This window comes from Oryctolagus cuniculus, chromosome 1 (assembly GCF_051225735.1).
Source record: "Oryctolagus cuniculus isolate XC-2025 breed Fujian yellow rabbit chromosome 1, ASM5122573v1, whole genome shotgun sequence".
In the NCBI taxonomy this organism is placed as follows: Eukaryota; Metazoa; Chordata; class Mammalia; order Lagomorpha; family Leporidae; genus Oryctolagus; species Oryctolagus cuniculus.
The window spans coordinates 158521842-158541275 of NC_142867.1; the positions used below are offsets into that span (position 1 = coordinate 158521842).

Consider the following 19434-nt stretch of genomic DNA (forward strand, 5'->3'; position numbering starts at 1 on the left):
AGAATCCATTGGTATTTCATTCAGACTTGACATTACAACAGTTTACTTACCACAGCTTAAGCAGTTCCTCACTAGATTGTGTGTATATGATATGATAATGGGAATCTTTCCCCCTTTCTTACCAGCTTATAAGTACATACTTATAAATGCAAACTTATAAATGCATACTTGTCAGTAAGCAGTTGGACTCCATTTGGAACTTATTGAACAAACTCGTTATAGAAGAGTCACAAGACCTTTGGTCTCTTGTATGTGCATTAATTTTGTATGAACTAATTTATGGAATATACCCGCATGTATTCATGCAATTCAACTTGAGTAAAAATGATAAAACTGGCCGGCGCCATGGCTCACTAGGCTAATCCTCTGCCTTGCGGCGCCGGCACACAGGGTTCTAGTCCTGGTCGGGGTGCCCCTCTTCCAGGCCAGCTCTCTGCTATGGCCTGGGAGTGCAGTGGAGGATGGCCCAAGTGCTTGGGCCCTGCACCCGCATGGGAGACCAGGAGAAGCACCTGGCTCCTGCCTTTGGATCAGCGCAGTGCGCCGGCCGCAGCGTGCCAGCCGCGGCGGCCATTGGAGGGTGAACCAACGGCAAAGGAAGACCTTTCTCTCTGTCTCTCTCATTGTCCACTCTGTCTGTCAAAAAAAGAAAAAAAATGATAAAACTTGTATCAATGAGTCATAAAGCAGCCGTGAATTGAACACCAGGCCCATGGGAGCAGGAGCCATTCAGTCTTTCATCAGAGAGGAAGTCGACTCAACAGTTAATCAGGAGCTTTTCCTTGTGGCTGCAATGGGAAATCACAGGGAGCCAAAGATGGGAGCTTTTATCTCAAGAAACTCTAGATTGGACATTGGGAAATTTCATCTAAAAGAGGGTTCACTTGGCAAATGCCAACAGCAGCCAGGGCTGGGCTAGCACTGAAAGCAGAGGATAATTAAGGGGGGTTTGGGAAGTATGCTGAAAGCTCATAGATGATGGTAAATTGGGAAAATTAGCTTTATTTTCCCAGGTGGGAAAGAAGATGGAAATGAATGGTATCAAAGCTAGCAGATGGCTACAGCAGAGTATCAGATGTTACTTTATGGTATTTTTTGGCATCAGGGGTGGTGCTTCAATGGGGCAGAGAGACTTTGTTTTAGAACATCGTGCAGTTTCCTTTCCAGAATTCTTCCATCTGCTTGATATTATGTGATGACTGCAGAGCTGTTTGGCAGTAACTGCAATGCCAGAAGAGTGAAGTTGGCTTAGAGTCAGACTTTTTTACCCCTTAGTTAGGGCATAGGTCCTGGGGGATGCTTGTGTAATCTAAGGGTGGGTGTAACATCCTTTATCTCCACTGCTCCCACCCTGGTCTACTGCACCACCATGTGCCTGAAACACATAAAGAGCCTCCATGCTGGTCTCCTCATGATCATTCTCTACAGTGAGTCCTCCAAGTAGCATCTAGGGATCTGTTTAAAAGAGAAAAAACAAAAAATCCGATTGTATCACTTGCCTGATTGTATCACTGACTTGGTACTTGCCTGCCCCACGATCCTCTCCACCCCCTGCCCCCTCTTGCTTCTTACTCTCCAGCTACCTTGCTGCTTGTTCCTTAATGTGCATGTTAGCAGGAAGCTGGAACCAGGAGGTATGATGGAACTCAGGTACCCTAATATGATATGCTAGACCAGGTGCCCATCCTCAGCTGTAGTCATTGTAAGGGAATATTTTCTGACTGTATGATTGAAGATTTCAACCAGCTGATTTTTTTTTTTTTTTTTTGACAGGCAGAGTGGACAGTGAGAGAGAGAGAGAGAAAGAGAGAGAGAAAGGTCTTCCTTTGCCGTTGGTTCACCCTCTAATGGCTGCTGTGGCCGGCACACCGTGCTGATCCGAAGCCAGGAGCCAGGTGCTTCTCCTGGTCTCCCATGGGGTGCAGGGCCCAAGCACCTGGGCCATCCTCCACTGCACTCCCTGGCCACAGCAGAGAGCTGGCCTGGAAGAGGGGCAACCGGGACAGAATCCGGTTCCCCTACTGGGACTAGAACCCGGTGTGCCAGCACTGCAGGTGGAGGATTAGCCTATTGAGCCGTGGTGCCGGCCAACCAGCTGAATTTTTAAAAAGATGTATAGGGGCCGGTGCTGTGGCATACTGAGTTATACTGCTGCCTGCAGTGCTGGCATCCCAAATGGGTGCCACTTCGAGACCTGGCTGCTCCACTTCTGATCTGGCTCTCTGCTGTGGCCTGGGAAAGCAGCAGAAGATGGCCCCTGCACCCACATGGGCGATCCAAAGGAGGCTTCTGGCTTCTGGCTCCCTGCTTCAGATCAGCACAGCTCCAGCTGTTGCGGCCAGTTGGGGAGTGAACCAGCGGATGGAAGACCTCTGTCTCTCTCTCTCTCTCTGTCTGCATCTCCTTCTTTCTGTGTGTATCTCTTTCAAATAAATAAATAAATCTTTTTTTTTTTTTTAAAAGAAGCTGTATGGTTTTTTTCTCTTCCTATAGCTTTCTAAGATCAAGATAGAAATGATCTTCATTGTTTTGTAAGCATTTATGTATTTGTTTATGTAAAAGGCAGAGAGACAGAGACAGAGAGACTGAGATCTTAAATCTCCTGGTTCACTTGGCAAATGCCAACAGCAGCCAGGGCTGGGCTAGGCTGAAGCCAGGATTTAGGAACTCCATCCAAATCTCCCATACTGAATGTCAAGGTGCTTTGGTCATCATCTTCTGCCTTCTTGGGATCAGCATTAGCAGGAAGCCAGGTGGGAACTGGAGCTGGTACTTGATCCTAGGCACTTCAATAAGGGATGTTGGTGTCCCAAGTGATGGCTTAAACTGCTGAATTAGAATGCCAACCCTTTTATTATGCTTTTAAATGAGAAGCCTTAGGGAATTATTTATCTGAGTGCTTATAGTAGATAGTTTTGACACCAGTTTTTTTTTTTTAAACCTTTAAGTTTAAAAAACTTAAGTTTAACCTGTAAGTGTTCTAAAGGGAAGAATAAGAAAAGGTAAAATTCTATGATAAATAAGTGAATTAAATGTAGCCTGTTTTAGGGGTGGACATCTGGCAGGGGTTAAGTTGCTGCTTGGGATGCCCATGTCCCACGTCAGAGTACCTGCTTCCAGTCCTGGCCACTCTGCTTCCCATCCAGCTTTCTGCGATATGCACCCTGGGAGGAGCAGATGACGGCTCAGAGCACAGGTCCATCCCATGCCATCCATGTTGGGAGGCCCCAGTGGAGTTCTAGATTCCTGGCTTCATTCTGGCCCAGCACAGGCTGGTGCAGGCATTTGCAGATGTCTTTTCATATCTGCCTTTCAAATAAAATGAAAATAATTAAATAAAAGTGAAAAAAAATAGTAAGTCACTGTTAAAAATATATCTCCAAATAATGACTTTCAGGGAAAAAAAATCTTTAAATATAGTCTATTTTAAATGTAGGTATTTTCAAGATCCTGAGCCCTATTTTGTCCATATTTATGACACTTAACTAAGACACAGCTCAATACTTCAGTTCACACAGATGCATATTGAATATATGATTGATTTATTCAGTAAGATTATATTTGTATCCTATAGGTTAAGAATTTCTGAGGACATGCCATATTTCCTGGTCTGAAATTTTTTTGGAGGTGGTTTTCATACTTACAAAGTTCTGCAATCTCTCTTCTATAAACTGATTTAAAAAAACCAGAAACTAAGAGAGGTGCTGTGGCACAGTAGGTTAATCACTATGGGCACTGGTTCTAGTCCTGGCTGCTCCTCTTCCAGTCCAGCTCTCTGCTATGGCCTGGGAAAGCAGTAGAAGATGGCTCAAGTCCTTGGGCCCTGCACCGTGTGGGATACCCAGAGGAAGCTCCTGGCTCCTGGCTTCAGATCATCGCAACTTCGGCCATTATGGCCATTTGGGGAGTGAATCAGCAGACAGAAGACTTTTCTCTTGGCCGGCACCGCAGCTCACTAGGCTAATCCTCCACCTGCGGTGCCGGTACCCTGGGTTCTAGTCCCGGTTGGGGCACCGAATTCTGTCCTGGTTGCTCCTCTTCCATTCCATCTCTCTGCTGTAGCCCGGGAAGGCAGTGGAGGATGGCCCAAGTGCTTGGGCCCTGCACCTGCAAGGGAGAGGAGGAGGAAGTGCCTGGCTCCTGGCTTCAGATTGGTGCAGCTCCGGCCGTGACAGCCGTTTGAGGGGTGAACCAATGGAAGGAAGACCTTTCTCTCTCTCCCTCTCTCACACTAACTCTGCCTGTCAAAAAAAAAAAAAAAAAAAAAAGACTTTTCTGTCTCTCCCTCTCACTGTCTGTAACTCTACCTCTCAAATAAAATAAAAAACCTAAGAAAACATGAAAACAGCTTTCTGGAAACTTGTATATAAACAAATGTAATTTTTTTCTTTGAATGGGACACATAAATAAGTTATGGCTTAAGATTTCCTCATTTGTTTTGCTCAAATTTAAATCCTGCTTTTTGATGCTTAAACGTACAAATAGATAATTTCTGTTGCCTTCTTATTACTTTTTAAAAGAAAGAGCTCTGTGTTGTTTTAAACCGTAGGTTTCGGCCTCATCAGGATGCAGACCCTGAAAAGCCACGTGTGGCTGCTGTGGTTGACAGGCTCATTGCTTTTAAAAATAATGACAATGGAGCTTGGGTGAGAGGAGGAGACATTGTTGTTCAGAATTCGGCGTGAGTATTCTCCACGAAGTGACTATCTGATGACACTGATGTATTTGTTTTTAAGGATTAAAAAAAAAAAAAAAGGCGCAGCAGAATGAAAGCACAGTGGTGGTTTCTGGAATCCTGTTATTATGAGTAGACAGGACAAGCTCTGAGGAAGTGCACTGTAGTTAGCTGCCTGCAAATGTTTAGAATTGTCTCATTCTGGTGCTTTTACTGGAACTGAATTTGTCTGGTGACATGGAGTATTTTTTTGATGGAGATTGAACAGAGACATGGAATTTAGCTTAATTTAACAAACACGGTCTGTGTCAGAGAGCTAAGAGTTTGAAACTACCTAGAATTTTTTTTTCCCCTTGCTCTTGGAAACACCTTAAAGTGTTTCTGATACCCTGCCCTAGCCATTCCAAACAAAAGCTGTACCATTCCACTGAAATAAATCTGTTGCCTTGTGTCTCAACATGACTTCAAAGGGGAAGCATCTCACTTTTTTCCACCTGTCTAATTTGGGAAGAGGCCTGATACATGTCAAGCTAAGATTTAGGGTTCAACAAGTCTAGAAAAAAATATTTTTCTGGCTCTGACCTTTAGCTTCCTGGCATTTTTGCCATCATGTATGACTTTCATCATTCAAGCAATGGATATGAAGTTGAATCTAGAAATGGCTTGAGTGTCGTGTTGAAAAGTTTTGAGAACACCATGATATAATTTTTAAAATAGCTATAAAACATGATTATAACATATGCTTGTATGATGCTTGCTGTGTGCCCGTCACTTTGAAATACTTGAAATTATTCAATATGTTTAATGTTCTCAAGAATTCTCTGAGGAAACTTATGTGATTATTGCAACTTCCCATTGAGAAAGCTGAGGGAGAGAAAGGGCAATTAGCCTGAGGCCACAGTGAGTAATTGGCAAACCTGGGATTAGAACCTGTACCCACACTGTGAAACTCCTGCTGCTAGTGTTTCTTGGAAAGTGAAACTTGTGTGTGGCCTTGGAGGGAGTAGGCACTGGGAGCTCCCAGATTTCTTGCTAGTTAAATATTGAGAGACTTACCTCTTGTTACAAGATGTGGTGAATTGAAATCTCCCCTTATTCTATTTTCTTGTACAGATTTGCAGATAATGGAATAGGACTGACCTTTGCCAGGTTTGTAATTACTTAAAAGTGTTTATTTGATTTGAAGCTGTAAGGCAAAAATAATCTTGACTCTTTTGGAGTGGGGGAAATAACAGGAATTTTCTTTATTAACGTTAAAAAAGTGAGCATCCTCTCCACGATACCACTAGAGGGCCAAGAATACATGTTTATCGATTACTTGACTAGATAACAAAGTAGTAGGGAGTTGGCTGGAATTCCACAGAAGGGTAGGCCTGTCATAAGTTTTGTGAAGAAGAAACCACTGGAGATGTAGACTAAAGTTCTTAAAATAAGAGGAGGAGTATGAAAGAAGGGAGAACATTTAAAAACAGTATTACTTTTCTTAGAACCTGCTTTAATTTAGCCATAGTCTTATGTTAAATTTGTAGGTTACATTCAGTTGGGGACAAGTTAAACTTCCCTGGTGCTAATGATTGTTCTCATTTTAACAGTGATGGAAGCTTCCCAAGTGATGAGGGCTCCAGCCAGGAGGTGTCTGAATCGCTCTTCGTTGGGGAGAGCAGGAATTACGGCTTTCAGGGCGGTCAGAACAAGTACATGGGCATTGGAGGAATAGACCAGAAGCCTCGAACATTACCTAGAAACAGGTAAGTGTTGCTTGTGCAGGACAGGGTTAAATTTATGCCATGAAGGAAAACTAACCCTATCTATCTTAATGTTATTCTGACCCCTGTTATTATTCTTTTCTACGTGCTACACTCTTGGAGTTTTGGAATACTAATTAGTAAACATTTCATAGATTTCAATATCAATGCTATGTATACAATTTATAACATAGAAACCTCTCTTATAGAAACCTCTCTTTTTTTTTTTCTCACTCCTTATATAAGACCTTATATAAGTCAGTGATATTTTTTCCCCCTTTCTTTCTTGCGCTGTACAAAGTTGCCAAACCATAAACTATGACATTAGGTCAGTTTTCCCTCGAGTTGTGATGTTGGTTTTCAGAAATAGCCACTGGAAAAAGGAAATGACTTGCTGAAAAGAGTCCTAGAAAATGAGGGTTGATTGATTCCAAAGCAGACTCCAGACCGAAGCTTGCAGTGTTGCAGGGTCAGGGCGGCTGGCCTCCGTTCCGTCATCGTCATCACAGACTCATTAAGGGAGTACTGAGCATGAGGCAGGAAATAGGAACTAACAAAGCTGTACCTCCGTTCTCAGGACGATTTGGTGTAGTCCTCATTTGACTTGCGAGAAGATGAGGTAGTGAAACGCTCACTAGTGTTCTAAAGGCATGGGAGTGAGCCTTTGCCGTGATCCACAAGCATCAAGTCCGAGAAAGGATGCCGTCTCTGACATTGAGTAGAACAAGGCGGGGGGACGGGACAGGCAGGCTGTTAGCCGTAGGTGGGGTTGGAGGGAAGCCCGGAAGGGCTGTGTGAGGTTCTGGCAGGGAGTTCCCATGTTTGTCTTCTCTTCTCTCCTCTGTGCTTGTCAGTGTGGGATATCAAGCGTCGTTTTATGCTGCACTCTGTAGAACTCCTGTCTGTCAGGCCGTGCAAGGCACTGGGAAAGAACTTGATGGATCTGTAATAGCTAGCATTTATTAAATGTTTATTTGTGTATCAGCCTCTGTTCTAAAAGCACAGAGAGACAGATACTGTCAACTTTCTGTTTTACAAGTAAGTAACCTACTAAAGGGAGCAGAGGTGGAATTCAAACTCAGTTTGGCTTCAGTGCTGTGTTCTTCACAATTAGGCTATTGCTGTCTCTTCCGACGTGTAGGATTTTTTTTGGCTTTATCAAGCTGTGTTGGTTAGGGTTTGTACTAAAGTATGATGTTGGTCAAGTCAATTCTATTCTTTTCATTTACAGAGACCTCCAGTTTTTTTTTTCTTAAAAATTTATTTATTTATTTGAAAGTCAGAGTTACATAGAGAGAGAGAGAGAGGTCTTGCATCCGCTGGTTCACTCCCCAATTGACCGCAATGGCCAGAACTGTGCCGATCTGAAGCCAGGAGCCAGGAGCTTCCTCCAGGTCTCCAAGGGTGCAGGGTCCCAAGCACTTGGGCCATCTTGCACTGCTTTCACAGACCATAGAAGAGAGCTGGATCGGAAGTGGAGCAGCTGGGACTCGAACCAGCGCCCATATGAGATGCCGGCACTGCAGGCGGCGGCTTTACCCGCTATGCCACAGCACCGGCCCCAGAGACCTCCAGTTTTATTTGGAAATACTGCTTCTTTGCTAAAGAGGATTTTCCTATACAAAAATTTCTCATTGATTGATGGTTCTAATTTTTATTTATATGTATCTTTACAACCTTTTCCATGAGGGAGAACAAATTTGAGCTGTATGCTTAGAAATACAACATGATACATCAGAATTTAGATAGGCTACTTGGTTAACTTGCTAGTTTAAGAGTACATCAAAAAGTTTGTGGATAAATGGAATTAAAAAATAAGTTTATTTTTGTACAAAAATGTTTAGAATGCACACAGTTTTTTTCATAATTGCATTTTCTGTCAAGTTTCTGAAGACCCTCGTATGCATGGGTTTTAATTTTTTTTGGCACCAAAAACCCTTTAATTCCATTTTCCTTGAAGTTTTAGAAGTAACCTTATATATGTACTTTTCTTTATAAAAAACATTGCCATGATGTACACTAATCTGTCTGCCATTCAAGAATTTAATAGGAGAAAAATCTGAAGAATTCAAAATATAGCTTTTGTACATTAATTATGGTTTATTATTTATGATTATTATGCTTGGGAGTTTGTGTTTGAACAGAAAAGAGGAAAATGAATAAAGCAAAATTGTCAGTCTTGCCAACTCTTGATAGAGCAAGCCACGAGGACTAGACTTTTAAGCACATCATTTTACCTTTGCTGTCATTTAATGGTTGGAGGGGAGGTTCTCTATGTTTAAGTACAGATTTGTCCTTTGTTCTCATAGCAAGAGATTTTTGAACTCAAACTAAAGTATATGAGTGACCAAATAAAAGATCTTAGGTGAATTGATTCAAGGAAGCCAAAGTCACATCTTTAGAGACACCTCTATTGAGGTATTCCGAACAGTTTCTCCCCCTACCCTATTTTTTTAAATTTGCTTTCATTTTATTTGGAAGGCAGAGAGACACAGAGAGAGGTCTTCAATCTTTTGGTTCATTTCCCAGTTGCTGACACAGCCAGGACTGGGTCAGGTTGAAGCCAGGAACCTGAAACTCAATCCCAGGTTCCTGTGTGGTTGGGAGGGTCCCGAGAGTACTTGCATCATCACCTGCTGCCTCCCAGCGTGCATTAGCAGGAAACTGGCTCAGAAATGGAAGAGCCAGGACTTGAACCAGGAACTCTGATAGGGGACGTGGACATCCCAAGTGGCAACTTAACAGCTTTAGCAAATACCTGTCGCCTCCTTAACATTCTTTATCTGAAATGATCCTTTGTGGGTTTTTGTTTTTGTTTTTTTCACTACACTATATGTTTCCTCCCAGCAGGAATCTTTACTGATTACTACTGTATCCTAGAATTTTGCTTAGCAAATAGGACATATTCAGTAGTGTCTATAAAACAAGGGAGGTGAAGTGCTGTTAAGGGGAGAGGCCTATATGTATTAAATAAATTCTTGCATTTCAACAGGACATTTCCAATTAGAGGCTTCCAGATTTATGATGGGCCGATTCATCTCACCAGGAGCACTTTCAAAAAATACATGCCAACTCCAGATAGGTACAGTAGTGCGATTGGGTTCCTCATGAAGAATTCCTGGCAGATAACCCCCAGGAATAACATCTCCCTCGTGAAGTTTGGGCCACATGTGAGTGTGTTCTTCTGTGACTCTGGTGGGAGAGGGAGGGGTAGCAAATTCCCAAAGACAAAAACGCAAAGGCTTTGCACTGTGCCTTTATGACTGGGAGGCAAGGTACATAGAAAAGTAGGTATGAATTCTTGCACTCTGTCTCATTGAGTTCAATCTCCTATGATCTTGGAATATTCTTGACATTCTAGGGATACCTTGAAAGGGAAAATGACTGGGGTTTGTAGGGTTTCACAGGAACAGGGAGACATAACTTGGGGAAATGGATGGAGGTGGGATAGACCATCTCCACTGAGAGACTTGGCTCCTATCTGGTATTTTACTTGTATGAGAATTCTTTGTCTGGGGACCTGGAGAATCAAAGGTTGGGAAGGAAAGGCAGCTACTAAGCAGTGTGTTACACATTGGGTTTTTCTGATTTAAACAGTTGGCCAGTTTTTATGAAGATTGCAAAAATTGTTTGCAGTGCAGTAGCCCATGGAGGTAGTGTTGTTAGCAGTTTCACTGGTTCTCCCTTCACCTGTGATAAACAGGGCCCTCCAATTCCCTACCCCATGCTGTCAACATCTTGGCAGTGGCAGAGAGTGATTGAATCTCATGCCGTCTAGCTCCCTGCTCCCACAGCAGCCAGAGCAGCAAGGAGCTTTTGTTCTCTCCTTCACACCCACACACGGGCTTTGTGGTTGCCCAGGTTAAAATAGAGCTGCGGTAGGTTTACCAAAGTCTGTGTTTGGCTTTCTGGAGAAGTGCAGGCGTGGAACAGACACTCAAGTACGATTTGAGAGGTCAACTCAGTTGGTTCTGCTCCTTCAGGTCGCATGACTTCAGGGGAGGGATGGCTTACCATGCAAATAAATAGGCAGGGTAGGTCTCTGATCAGCTCGCCAGGTAGAAGTTGGTTCCTTTACTGCCCACATGGACCTCCCTGTAGTGTTCCATAGAGTGCAGTGACCACTGACATGATCATTCTGAAAAAGTGTGTTAGATGCTAATTTGTTGTAGGAGCCCTATGTTGCAACAGTACAAGAGAATCCATGACTGTTTAAATCTTCCCTTGTATCCAGCCTGGAGTTTTCTGTGGTTGTAATGCTCTAACAATAGTTTGTAAGGGAAACACTGCAAAATTTGTTCTACCTAAAAGGTAGAAACTCTAAACTTTGATCCGAAAGGAGGCTCAAGGGAAAAGAGAAAAAGAACCTGATGCATTTTCCATCAGGTTGCTTGCCGTTTGGATATTCTATGGTTTCAAACCATCCCTGGGTGATGAGCACATAGCAGCATGGAGGGGTGTATCTCTGTGACCTGAATGTTAGTAATTCACTGCTAGCAAAAAGCAGCTAATGAGTACAAAACAGGTCACCTGCAGCCTGCTTTGCATGTGTATATCATGTATTCGGTGAAGAATTTTGATAAACACTACCTGATATGAAAATGATTGAGTGGGGCTCAATCTGTTGAGCAGAGAGGTAGTAACACACTTATTTTAGTAGATGCTAGTGAGTTCAACAGTAACTCGCCATATTAACCCAACACTTAAGTTATGTTTCAGTTTTAAATTGTGTTTATTTTTTGGCCTAGGGATCCAAGTCACTAAAGCATTTGAGGTGAAATAAAATGATTAACTTGGAAGATATACTTGGTTTTTATTTAGTTGAATTAAAATTTGCATGCAAGGAGACACACAGATCTCAAGTGGGCAGGTGATGCATTTTAATAAATATAAATGGCTCTACAGTCTCCATTCCCACAACTGTTCTAGTTTCTCTTACCACAGATTATTTTGTTTGGAGATCTGATAGCAGTTTTTAAATGTGGAAATACAAGAAGGAAAATGGAGATGAAGTATAACCTTTGCTGTTTGAACTCCCTAAGGCTGTAGAATCCCTCCCCCGCCCCACCTTGAATGTGGTTGCCTGAGTACTGTAGGAGATAGCCCTATCTAGACCTGCGCGAATCTCAGAGCAGTTGTCACGATGTGCAGTGGCATCACTGTAGACGATGCTGAGCAGGAAGGCAAGAGCCCTCGTTTTCTGATGTCCTTGGCTTTCACCACTCTCAGGTCTCTCTGAATGTCTTCTTTGGAAAGCCTGGCCCCTGGTTTGAAGATTGTGAGCTGGATGGTGATAAGAACTCCATTTTCCACGACATCGATGGCTCTGTGACAGGATACAAGGATGTGTATGTGGGAAGAATGGACAACTACCTGATCCGCCATCCGAACTGTGTGAACGTTACCAGGTGGAATGCTGTGGTCTGCAGTGGGACCTACGCTCAGGTAGGCCCAGAAGGCACTTTGGTGCCTGAGCACCTCCAGCTCCTGACAACACTGCTTCCGTGAGGACGGCTCACATCTGCTGGTTCGTTCCCTAGATGCCCACAATAGCCAAGACTGGGTCAAGCCTAGGCCAGGAGCCCAAAACTCCATCCAGGTCTCCCATGTGGGTGGCAGGGACCCACGTCCATGAGCCCTCACCTGCTACCCTCCCCCCTGCCCCAGGGCATGCATTCTCAGGAAGTTAGATCAGAAGCCAAGTAGCCGAGAATCCAACCAGGTACTCTGATAATGACTGTGGCATCCCAAGCCACGGCTTAGGCATCCCAAGCCATGGCTTAACCTGCACTGCCATCATGCCTGTCTTGTGAAGGAGATTTTAATAGTCATACTTGGGTGGATAGAAGAGGTTGCAGAACAGGGGTGCCAGTTGCCAGGATTTTTAAAGGGAGCAGTATTTTTTTTCTGTGGTTTAGACAATTAAAAGGTAGGATTTAATAATAGACTGGCACAGGAGTGCAAAGAATAAAGGGAGGGGGTGATGAGAACCTGCAGAGAAGACTTAGAGGAAGACAAGGGGTCTTCTGCATGGAGTTGTCTGTGACAGTCTCGAAGGCAAGAAAGAAGCCTCACTGATCTGCTAGACACTCTTCCTTGCAGCATGGGTTTTCCCTGGGAAAGGACCAGGGCCGTATTTGCCTTCTGCTGCTGACGTTGCTGCCAAGGGGGTCTTGTTGCCTCTCTGAGTCCCTGTGTTTGTGTGGTTTCTATCACCTTCTGTAGTTAGAGCTTTTTGGAGCAGAATTCACTACACTTCTGGTTTTGAATCATGACTGCTAACGATGTTATTCTTGAGTTTAAAAACTTGAGGCAAGCATTGAGGTGCAGCAGGCTAAGCTGCCGCTTGGGATACCCTTTGCCCGTCTCAGAATGCCATGTTGAGTCCTGGCTACTCCACTTCCAATCCAACTCCCTGCTAATGCCTCCTGGGGGACAGTGGATGATGCCTCAAATGCTCAGGTCCCTGCCACCTACATGGGAGATCTGGGTGGAGTTCCTGGCTCTTGGCTTGTGCCTGGCCCAGCTCTGGCTGTTGTCCATTTGGGGAGTGAACCAGATAACTGATGGTTTTTTTCTCTCTCTCCCTCTCTTTCTCACACTCACTCACTCACTCTCATTATAGCCTTTCAAGTAGATGAATATCAATAAACATGTTTTTAAGAAAATAAAACTTATGTTTAGGTTTTATCATAGATAAGACAAAAAGATTAAGAGAGACAGTTTCTGGTTTATTTTGATGGGGGTGTTAGCTTCTTTGTTCTCAGATATCTGATTTCCATGGCATACACAAAAAGACAACAAATATATTTGACTAAGTCCTGGAGGAACAAGGAAAGGATAGAGAATTAGCTACAGCATAACAAAAAAGAAAAGAATGTGGTTTAAAATGAGGTTTTCTTTTTCCATTTGTTTTATTCTTACTTAGAATTTCCCCTTCGCTGCTGTCAACACTTAGGAATCTACAGACATTCTACATTTCAAATAAAAACAAAAATAAACATTTTTTGGTCTTTTTGTAACAACAGTTTTAAATTTCTTGCCATCCATGTGTATTCATATACAGTGATGTGTGTGTTTTAAAATGTGATATGTCTACTAATGAAAACTTATGTTATAGTTTTAAAATAATTATTTCTGTATAGCTAAATTAAATAATTATGATAGCTCTTAATTATTATAAATTAAAGTTATTAATTACTATACATGTTATATGAGGAAACTTCAAGTTTGTTGGGAAATAGAATTAAAAGATAAATTATTAAGTGCAACAAGTTTGACTTCATGCATGTGGAGAATCGTCAAAAATTCATGGAAGCCGGCGCCACTGCTCACTAGGCTAATCCTCCACCTGCAGCGCTGGTACCCCGGGTTCTAGTCCCGGTTGGGGCACCGGTCCTGTCCCAGTTGCTCTTCCATTCCAGCTCTCTGCTGTGGCCCAGGAAGGCAGTGGAGGGTGGGAGACCAGGAGGAGGCGCCTGTCTCCTGGCTTCGTATCGGCGCAGTGCCAAATGGTGGTCATTTGGGGGTGAACCAGCAGAAAGAAGACCTTTCTCTCTCTCTCTCTCACTGTCTAACTCTGCCTGTAAAAAAAAAAAAAAACAAAAAAAAAAACCATGGAAAATGTCTATTAGGAAATAGCAATGCCTGTATTTCAAAACTTTCCACCAAATGAACATCTTTTAATTCCATTTTCCATGAACTTTCTGAAGTACCATATATATATATATCTTATTCAACTCTTTGAATTTCTGATGTATTTGAAAATATGAACCTGATCCTTTTGCCTTACCAAGAAGAGTAGCATATTCTATTTTTGTTAGTAGATGAAGAAAGAAATAAGTTGTCTAATATTTCCCAGGAGGCTCTGGGAATGTAAGACCATGGGTCAAGAATTTTCTTCCATGAATTTGAGCCAGAAGCTCAGATCTGCTGCAGTTTATTGTTACTAATAATGTAGGGAACATTCGTAAGCAAGAGATGGGCACAGCACTACCTCAAGGTAGAGGAATTAGTCTTTGCTATTTATAAATATTCCTTAGTGGAATGGCTTTCCTGTGCTGACTTGAGGGATAAAGGTGCTCAGTAAGCAAGGTGATAACATAAGGAGGAACGTGATTTCCTGTGCTACCTCCAGCCATCCTTGTGAAGAAGGCAGGAGATAGAAGATACATGGGTATGCATCTATCAGTGTATATTGCTAAATACATGTAAAGAAATATTACATGAATTATTTCACAAAGTTTATTGGAAAGTGGAATTAAAAGCTAATTTTATTTTGATTCAAATGTATTTTGAAATCATAATACACACTTTTCATGAACTCTTTAAAGATCCCCGGGATGCATGGATTTCAAAAATTTTTGCACCAAAATAAACTTATCTCTTAATTTAATAAACTTTTTATAGTACTCCAGTATAATATGTATTGAAGTCTGTATTAAATATCTATTCAAATGAAAATAGTATTTTTTAATTATTATTGTTTTTGTCTTTGAGAGTAGAGTTACAGAGAGAGGGAGAGTCAGAGATAAAGGTCTTCCATCCTCTGGTTTACTCCTCAGATGGCTGCAATGGCTGGAGCTAGGCCTATCCGAAATCCAAAGCCAAGAGCCAGGAGCTTCTCCCAGATCTCCCATGCAGGTGCACGGGCCCAAGCACTTGGGCCATCTTCTGCTGCTTTCCCAGGCCATAGCAGAGAGCTGGATTGGAAGAGAAGCAGCCGGGACTTAAACTGGTGCTCGTGTGGGATGCTGGTACTGCAGGTGGATACTTAACCCATTACGCCACAGCACCAGCTCCCCTATAGCCAGTAGTCTTGAAGATATGTTTCCAGTCTTGTTATTTAAAATCTTTAAGTGGTGTTGGGAAAAACATTAAATCAAAGTAGTGAACTATGGATAAGAGTTAAGACTTTCTGGTCCAAGGAACATACAGTTGAGGAGTCAAAACAGATAAGATTGCAGAAAAGACAGAAAAATACGGAAGTGTTGTAGACGGACTGTCAGCATTCTGCCAAGTGTTGCAATGCTTCTGGAGAATTTGGATACCCTGGACACACTGACTTGTTTTAGGAAATTTTGCCAAGTTTTGTGCTCTGGAGGAAGCAGATAGGAGAGGTCTGTTGGGCATGGCATGCGACTCCAGCGCCACTGGAATACATTCAGAACTTTCAAATTTGCCTCAGCTTAATGTAATTTTCCAGTTGCTACAGAAGACTTTATAACTTTTTTCCTGAATGGTGAAAAATGACTTCTTGGGCTGATGTAGGTCATGGAAAATTGAAAGCCGAAGCTCTCCAGTGTATAAATTTTCCATCTCTTGGTTTAGAGGAAAGTTTCTTAGATCTGTTTTCCCGTCTGTTTGCTAATTTATTGGTGTGTGTTCTTCAGATTGGGGGATTTCTTTGAGAAGCTGGAGAAGCCACAGGAATTTTATATTCTGATGAATAAGCTGGCCCGTGGTGGTGGGACTGACGATGCAGAGCCTGGCTACCAGGCCTCAGGGTCTGTTTTGGCCATGATGAGTTTAAACAGGCTGCACTGCGAGTGTGGCTTTGGATGTAGTTTGACACAGCTCGGTTTACCTGGCACAGATCAGAGTCTCCCTTTTCAGAGTGGAGAACCTTAGCTTTGTGCAGATTGAGTTCTTTAAAAACTTGATTCTCTTCCCGTTAATTCTGTGATTTCTTTTTTTTAAGGTCTATGTCCAGACATGGGGCACCCAGAACCTTATGATGACCATTGCACGCGATGAGTACCCATCCCATCCCATGGTGCTCCGGGGCATTAACCAGAAGGCAGCCTTCCAGCAGTACCAGCCCGTGATCATGCTGGACAAGGGCTACACCATCCACTGGAATGGGCCGGCACCAAGGACTACTTTTCTGTACCTCATAAACTTCAACAAGTATGTTGCCATTGCTGTGATAGCACAATTGAATGACTAGTGCTTTAGTGGAGAACAAGGATAATGTGTTTTTCCTTTGTAGTAAATAAAGAAGGCCAATTTCATGTGCCTTGTTCCTCTTGAAGGGAGGCTGCTGTTTTTCATTTGTATGGAATTAAAAGTCTTCAAAATGTTCATGGAAAATGGGTATGGTGAAAAAATATGGATGGATGTAAAACAAAGTTTGTATCAAAATGAACCTCTTTTCATTCTGTTTCTCATAAACTTTTAAAAGTATCATATAAATTGAACATTAATTTATTTTTGCTTTTATTTTATCATATAAATTGAAAATTAATTTATTTTCACTTGTTTGAAAGGCAGAGAGAAAGGGAGAGGCTGAGAGGGAGACAGAGATCTTCCATCTGCTGGTTTACTCTCCAAATACCTGCAAGCAGCCAGGGCTCAACTAGAACAGAGGCAGGAGCCCAAACTCAGTCTGGGTCTCCCATGAGGGTGGCAGGGACCAAAGGACTTGGGTCATCACCTGCTGCCTCCCAGGGTGCACATTAGCAGGAAACTGGAGTCTGAAGCAGAGCCGGGGCTTAAACCAGGCACTCTGCTAGGGGATGTGGGCATTACAAGCAACATCAGAACTGCTGCATCAAATATCTAGGCCTTGCTCCTCTGCTTTAGAAGTATTTGTTTTTCTTTGTGGTCAAGGTTTTGTGTACAGAAAGTCATTCAGCTAAAGATTTTAATATCATCTGGCAAATGCCTTAGTTTCCTGTACCTTGGATTGGAAGATGTTTTATATGATAGCCCTAGTGAGCACCTGGATACTTAGAAAATTAGAAGACCCGTGAGGCCAAGTTTAGGCTTGAGGCAAGAAAGTGTTGTGATTGATCAGTAATATCTGCTCTCAGTGGAAGAGTTGGGCATGGATGCCGGGTATTCGCCTTCCCTGCCTTAGAGCAGTATGCTGTTCCTTTGTGATTTCTCAGTTGTCTGTCCCAGTAACATTATGTTCAGCCCTAGGCTCTATTTTTTTTTTTTATGTTAGCTTATGTAAGTGTTTATTGTGTGCCAGTTGATGCAAATATTTGCATATAACCTGTGCATATTTTCCCATATACTTTTTTTTTTTTTTTTTGACAGGCAGAGTGGACAGTGAGAGAGAGAGACAGAGAGAAAGCTCTTCCTTTGCCATTGGTTCACCCTCCAATGGCCACTGCAGCCGGCACGCTGTGGCCGGCGCACCGCGCTGATCCAAAGGCAGGAGCCAGGTGCTTCTCCTGGTCTCCCATGTGGGTGCAGGACCCAAGGACTTGGGCCATCCTCCACTGCACTCCCTGGCCACAGCAAAGAGCTGGCCTGGAAGAGGGGCAACCAGGACAGAATCCGGCGCCCCGACCGGGACTAGAACCCGGTGTGCCGGCGCCGCTAGGTGGAGGATTAGCCTAGTGAGCCGCGGCGCTGGCCCCATATACTTTAACCATCTCTATATTACATCTAATACCTAGTAGAATGTCAATACCTTATATATGGCATTATATATATATATATATGTGTGTGTGTGTGTATATATATATTATACTGCATTGTTTAGAGGATAATCATAGTGCATGCTCAGTGGTGTCTCCCCACTTCTAATCCTTAGTCTACATTGTACCCAGGGTGGTGTTGCTAAAAATGCAATGTGATACCATCAGTGAGTTGCAGAGAAATCAGTGAAAGAAACAGGCAGCTGTCGGGAAGGAGGGAGAAGAAATGTCAGAGTGATCAGTACTCTGGGTAGCATTATGAATTTGAAGATAGGTAGTTAAAATCAAATGCTGTGCTGCGTTCTGTGAAAGGAAGTGAAGTGAAAATATTTGAAGTGAAAAAAGGCTGAACCCAGAAGTTTCAAAGAACCTCATGGGCTTGAAATTGAGTCACGATTTCCTTGTGTAATTCAATGAAGTCCTTAAAAAGTGTAAGATGGGCAGAGGCAAGAGGAAGAGATGGGCACTTTTTCCCCTAAACTTCATATAATTGTAGGGAGGCCACAGATTTCGTCATAGTGCACTTCTGAAACATAACACTCCACAAGTTATAAGAGCTGTACTTAACCCGTTATGCAAAGTATAGGAAATACAGAAAACTTCATGAAAATTGAAATAATCTATAATCTTCTGAATTAAAGTAAGGCACTGTCAACATTTATGTCTCCCCTCCTTGTGCACTCGGGTTTTTCCAAGCATATGAATGTACCATAATTTTTAATGCCCTTTTTCCCTGTGAACATTTAGACTTTTATTTTCCTGTCCCAACCCCCCCCCCTTTTCTGTTATAAACAATGTGTTACAGAAGGTCTTCTACATCTTTTGTGTGTATTTATAATTTATTCTTTGGTGGGATTACTGGATAAAACCTGTGTGAACAGTTTTAAGGCCTGGTTACATATTGTTTCAAAATTCTTTAGAGTGATGAAAAAGTTCCAGAGGTGGATAGTGGTAATGGTTGCACAAGTTTGTGATTACTTTTAATGCCACTGAGCTGGACAGCTAAAAGTGACTGGAATGGTACATTGCGTGATACGTATATTTCACTACAATAGAAAGGGTCAGAAATGATAAGAAGGGAAAACACTGGTAATGCTTTAGAAAGATTGAGATTGACTTTATATCTAAGGACATTAAGAAAAACACTTTGGTGATTTGGTGGTAGGCATCAAAAGCCTTAAGAAGGCATAAACTTTTATATCGGCTGTATTCTTTTTCAAAGATTTGTTTATTTGAAAGTCAAAGTTAGAGAAGGAGAGAGGGAGAGACAGAGAGATCTTCCATCCACTGGTTTACTCCCCGCATGGTGCAACAGCTGGGGCTGGGCCAGGCCGAAGCCAGGAGCTTCTTCTGGGTCTCTCATGTGGGTTTAAGGACCCAAGCATTTGAGCCATCTTCCACTGCTCTCCTAGGTGCATTAGCAGGGAACTGGATTGGAAGTGGAGCAACTGGGACTTGAACTGGTGTCCATATAGGTTACTGGCATCGCAAGTGGTGGCTCCACCCATTACATCACAGTGCTGGCCCCGTATCTGCAGCCTTGCCACTAGGAATGTATCCTAATAAATAAAAATATAAAAGG

At 42.6% G+C, this 19434-nt stretch overlaps 1 protein-coding gene across 4 annotated transcripts in view; it reads left to right on the top strand.

The window, feature by feature from the left end:
• Positions 1 to 19434, top strand: part of CEMIP2 (cell migration inducing hyaluronidase 2) — an 89000-nt gene that overhangs the window by 53049 nt on the left and 16517 nt on the right. For all 4 annotated transcript variants that reach the window (XM_008256356.5, XM_070050814.2, XM_008256353.5 and 1 more), the window contains 6 exons: positions 4550 to 4681; positions 5789 to 5824; positions 6268 to 6423; positions 9413 to 9590; positions 11650 to 11865; positions 16121 to 16329. In XM_008256356.5, the coding sequence (XP_008254578.2) occupies positions 4550 to 4681; positions 5789 to 5824; positions 6268 to 6423; positions 9413 to 9590; positions 11650 to 11865; positions 16121 to 16329 (927 nt within the window). The remainder of the gene's footprint in view (positions 1 to 4549; positions 4682 to 5788; positions 5825 to 6267; positions 6424 to 9412; positions 9591 to 11649; positions 11866 to 16120; positions 16330 to 19434) is intronic.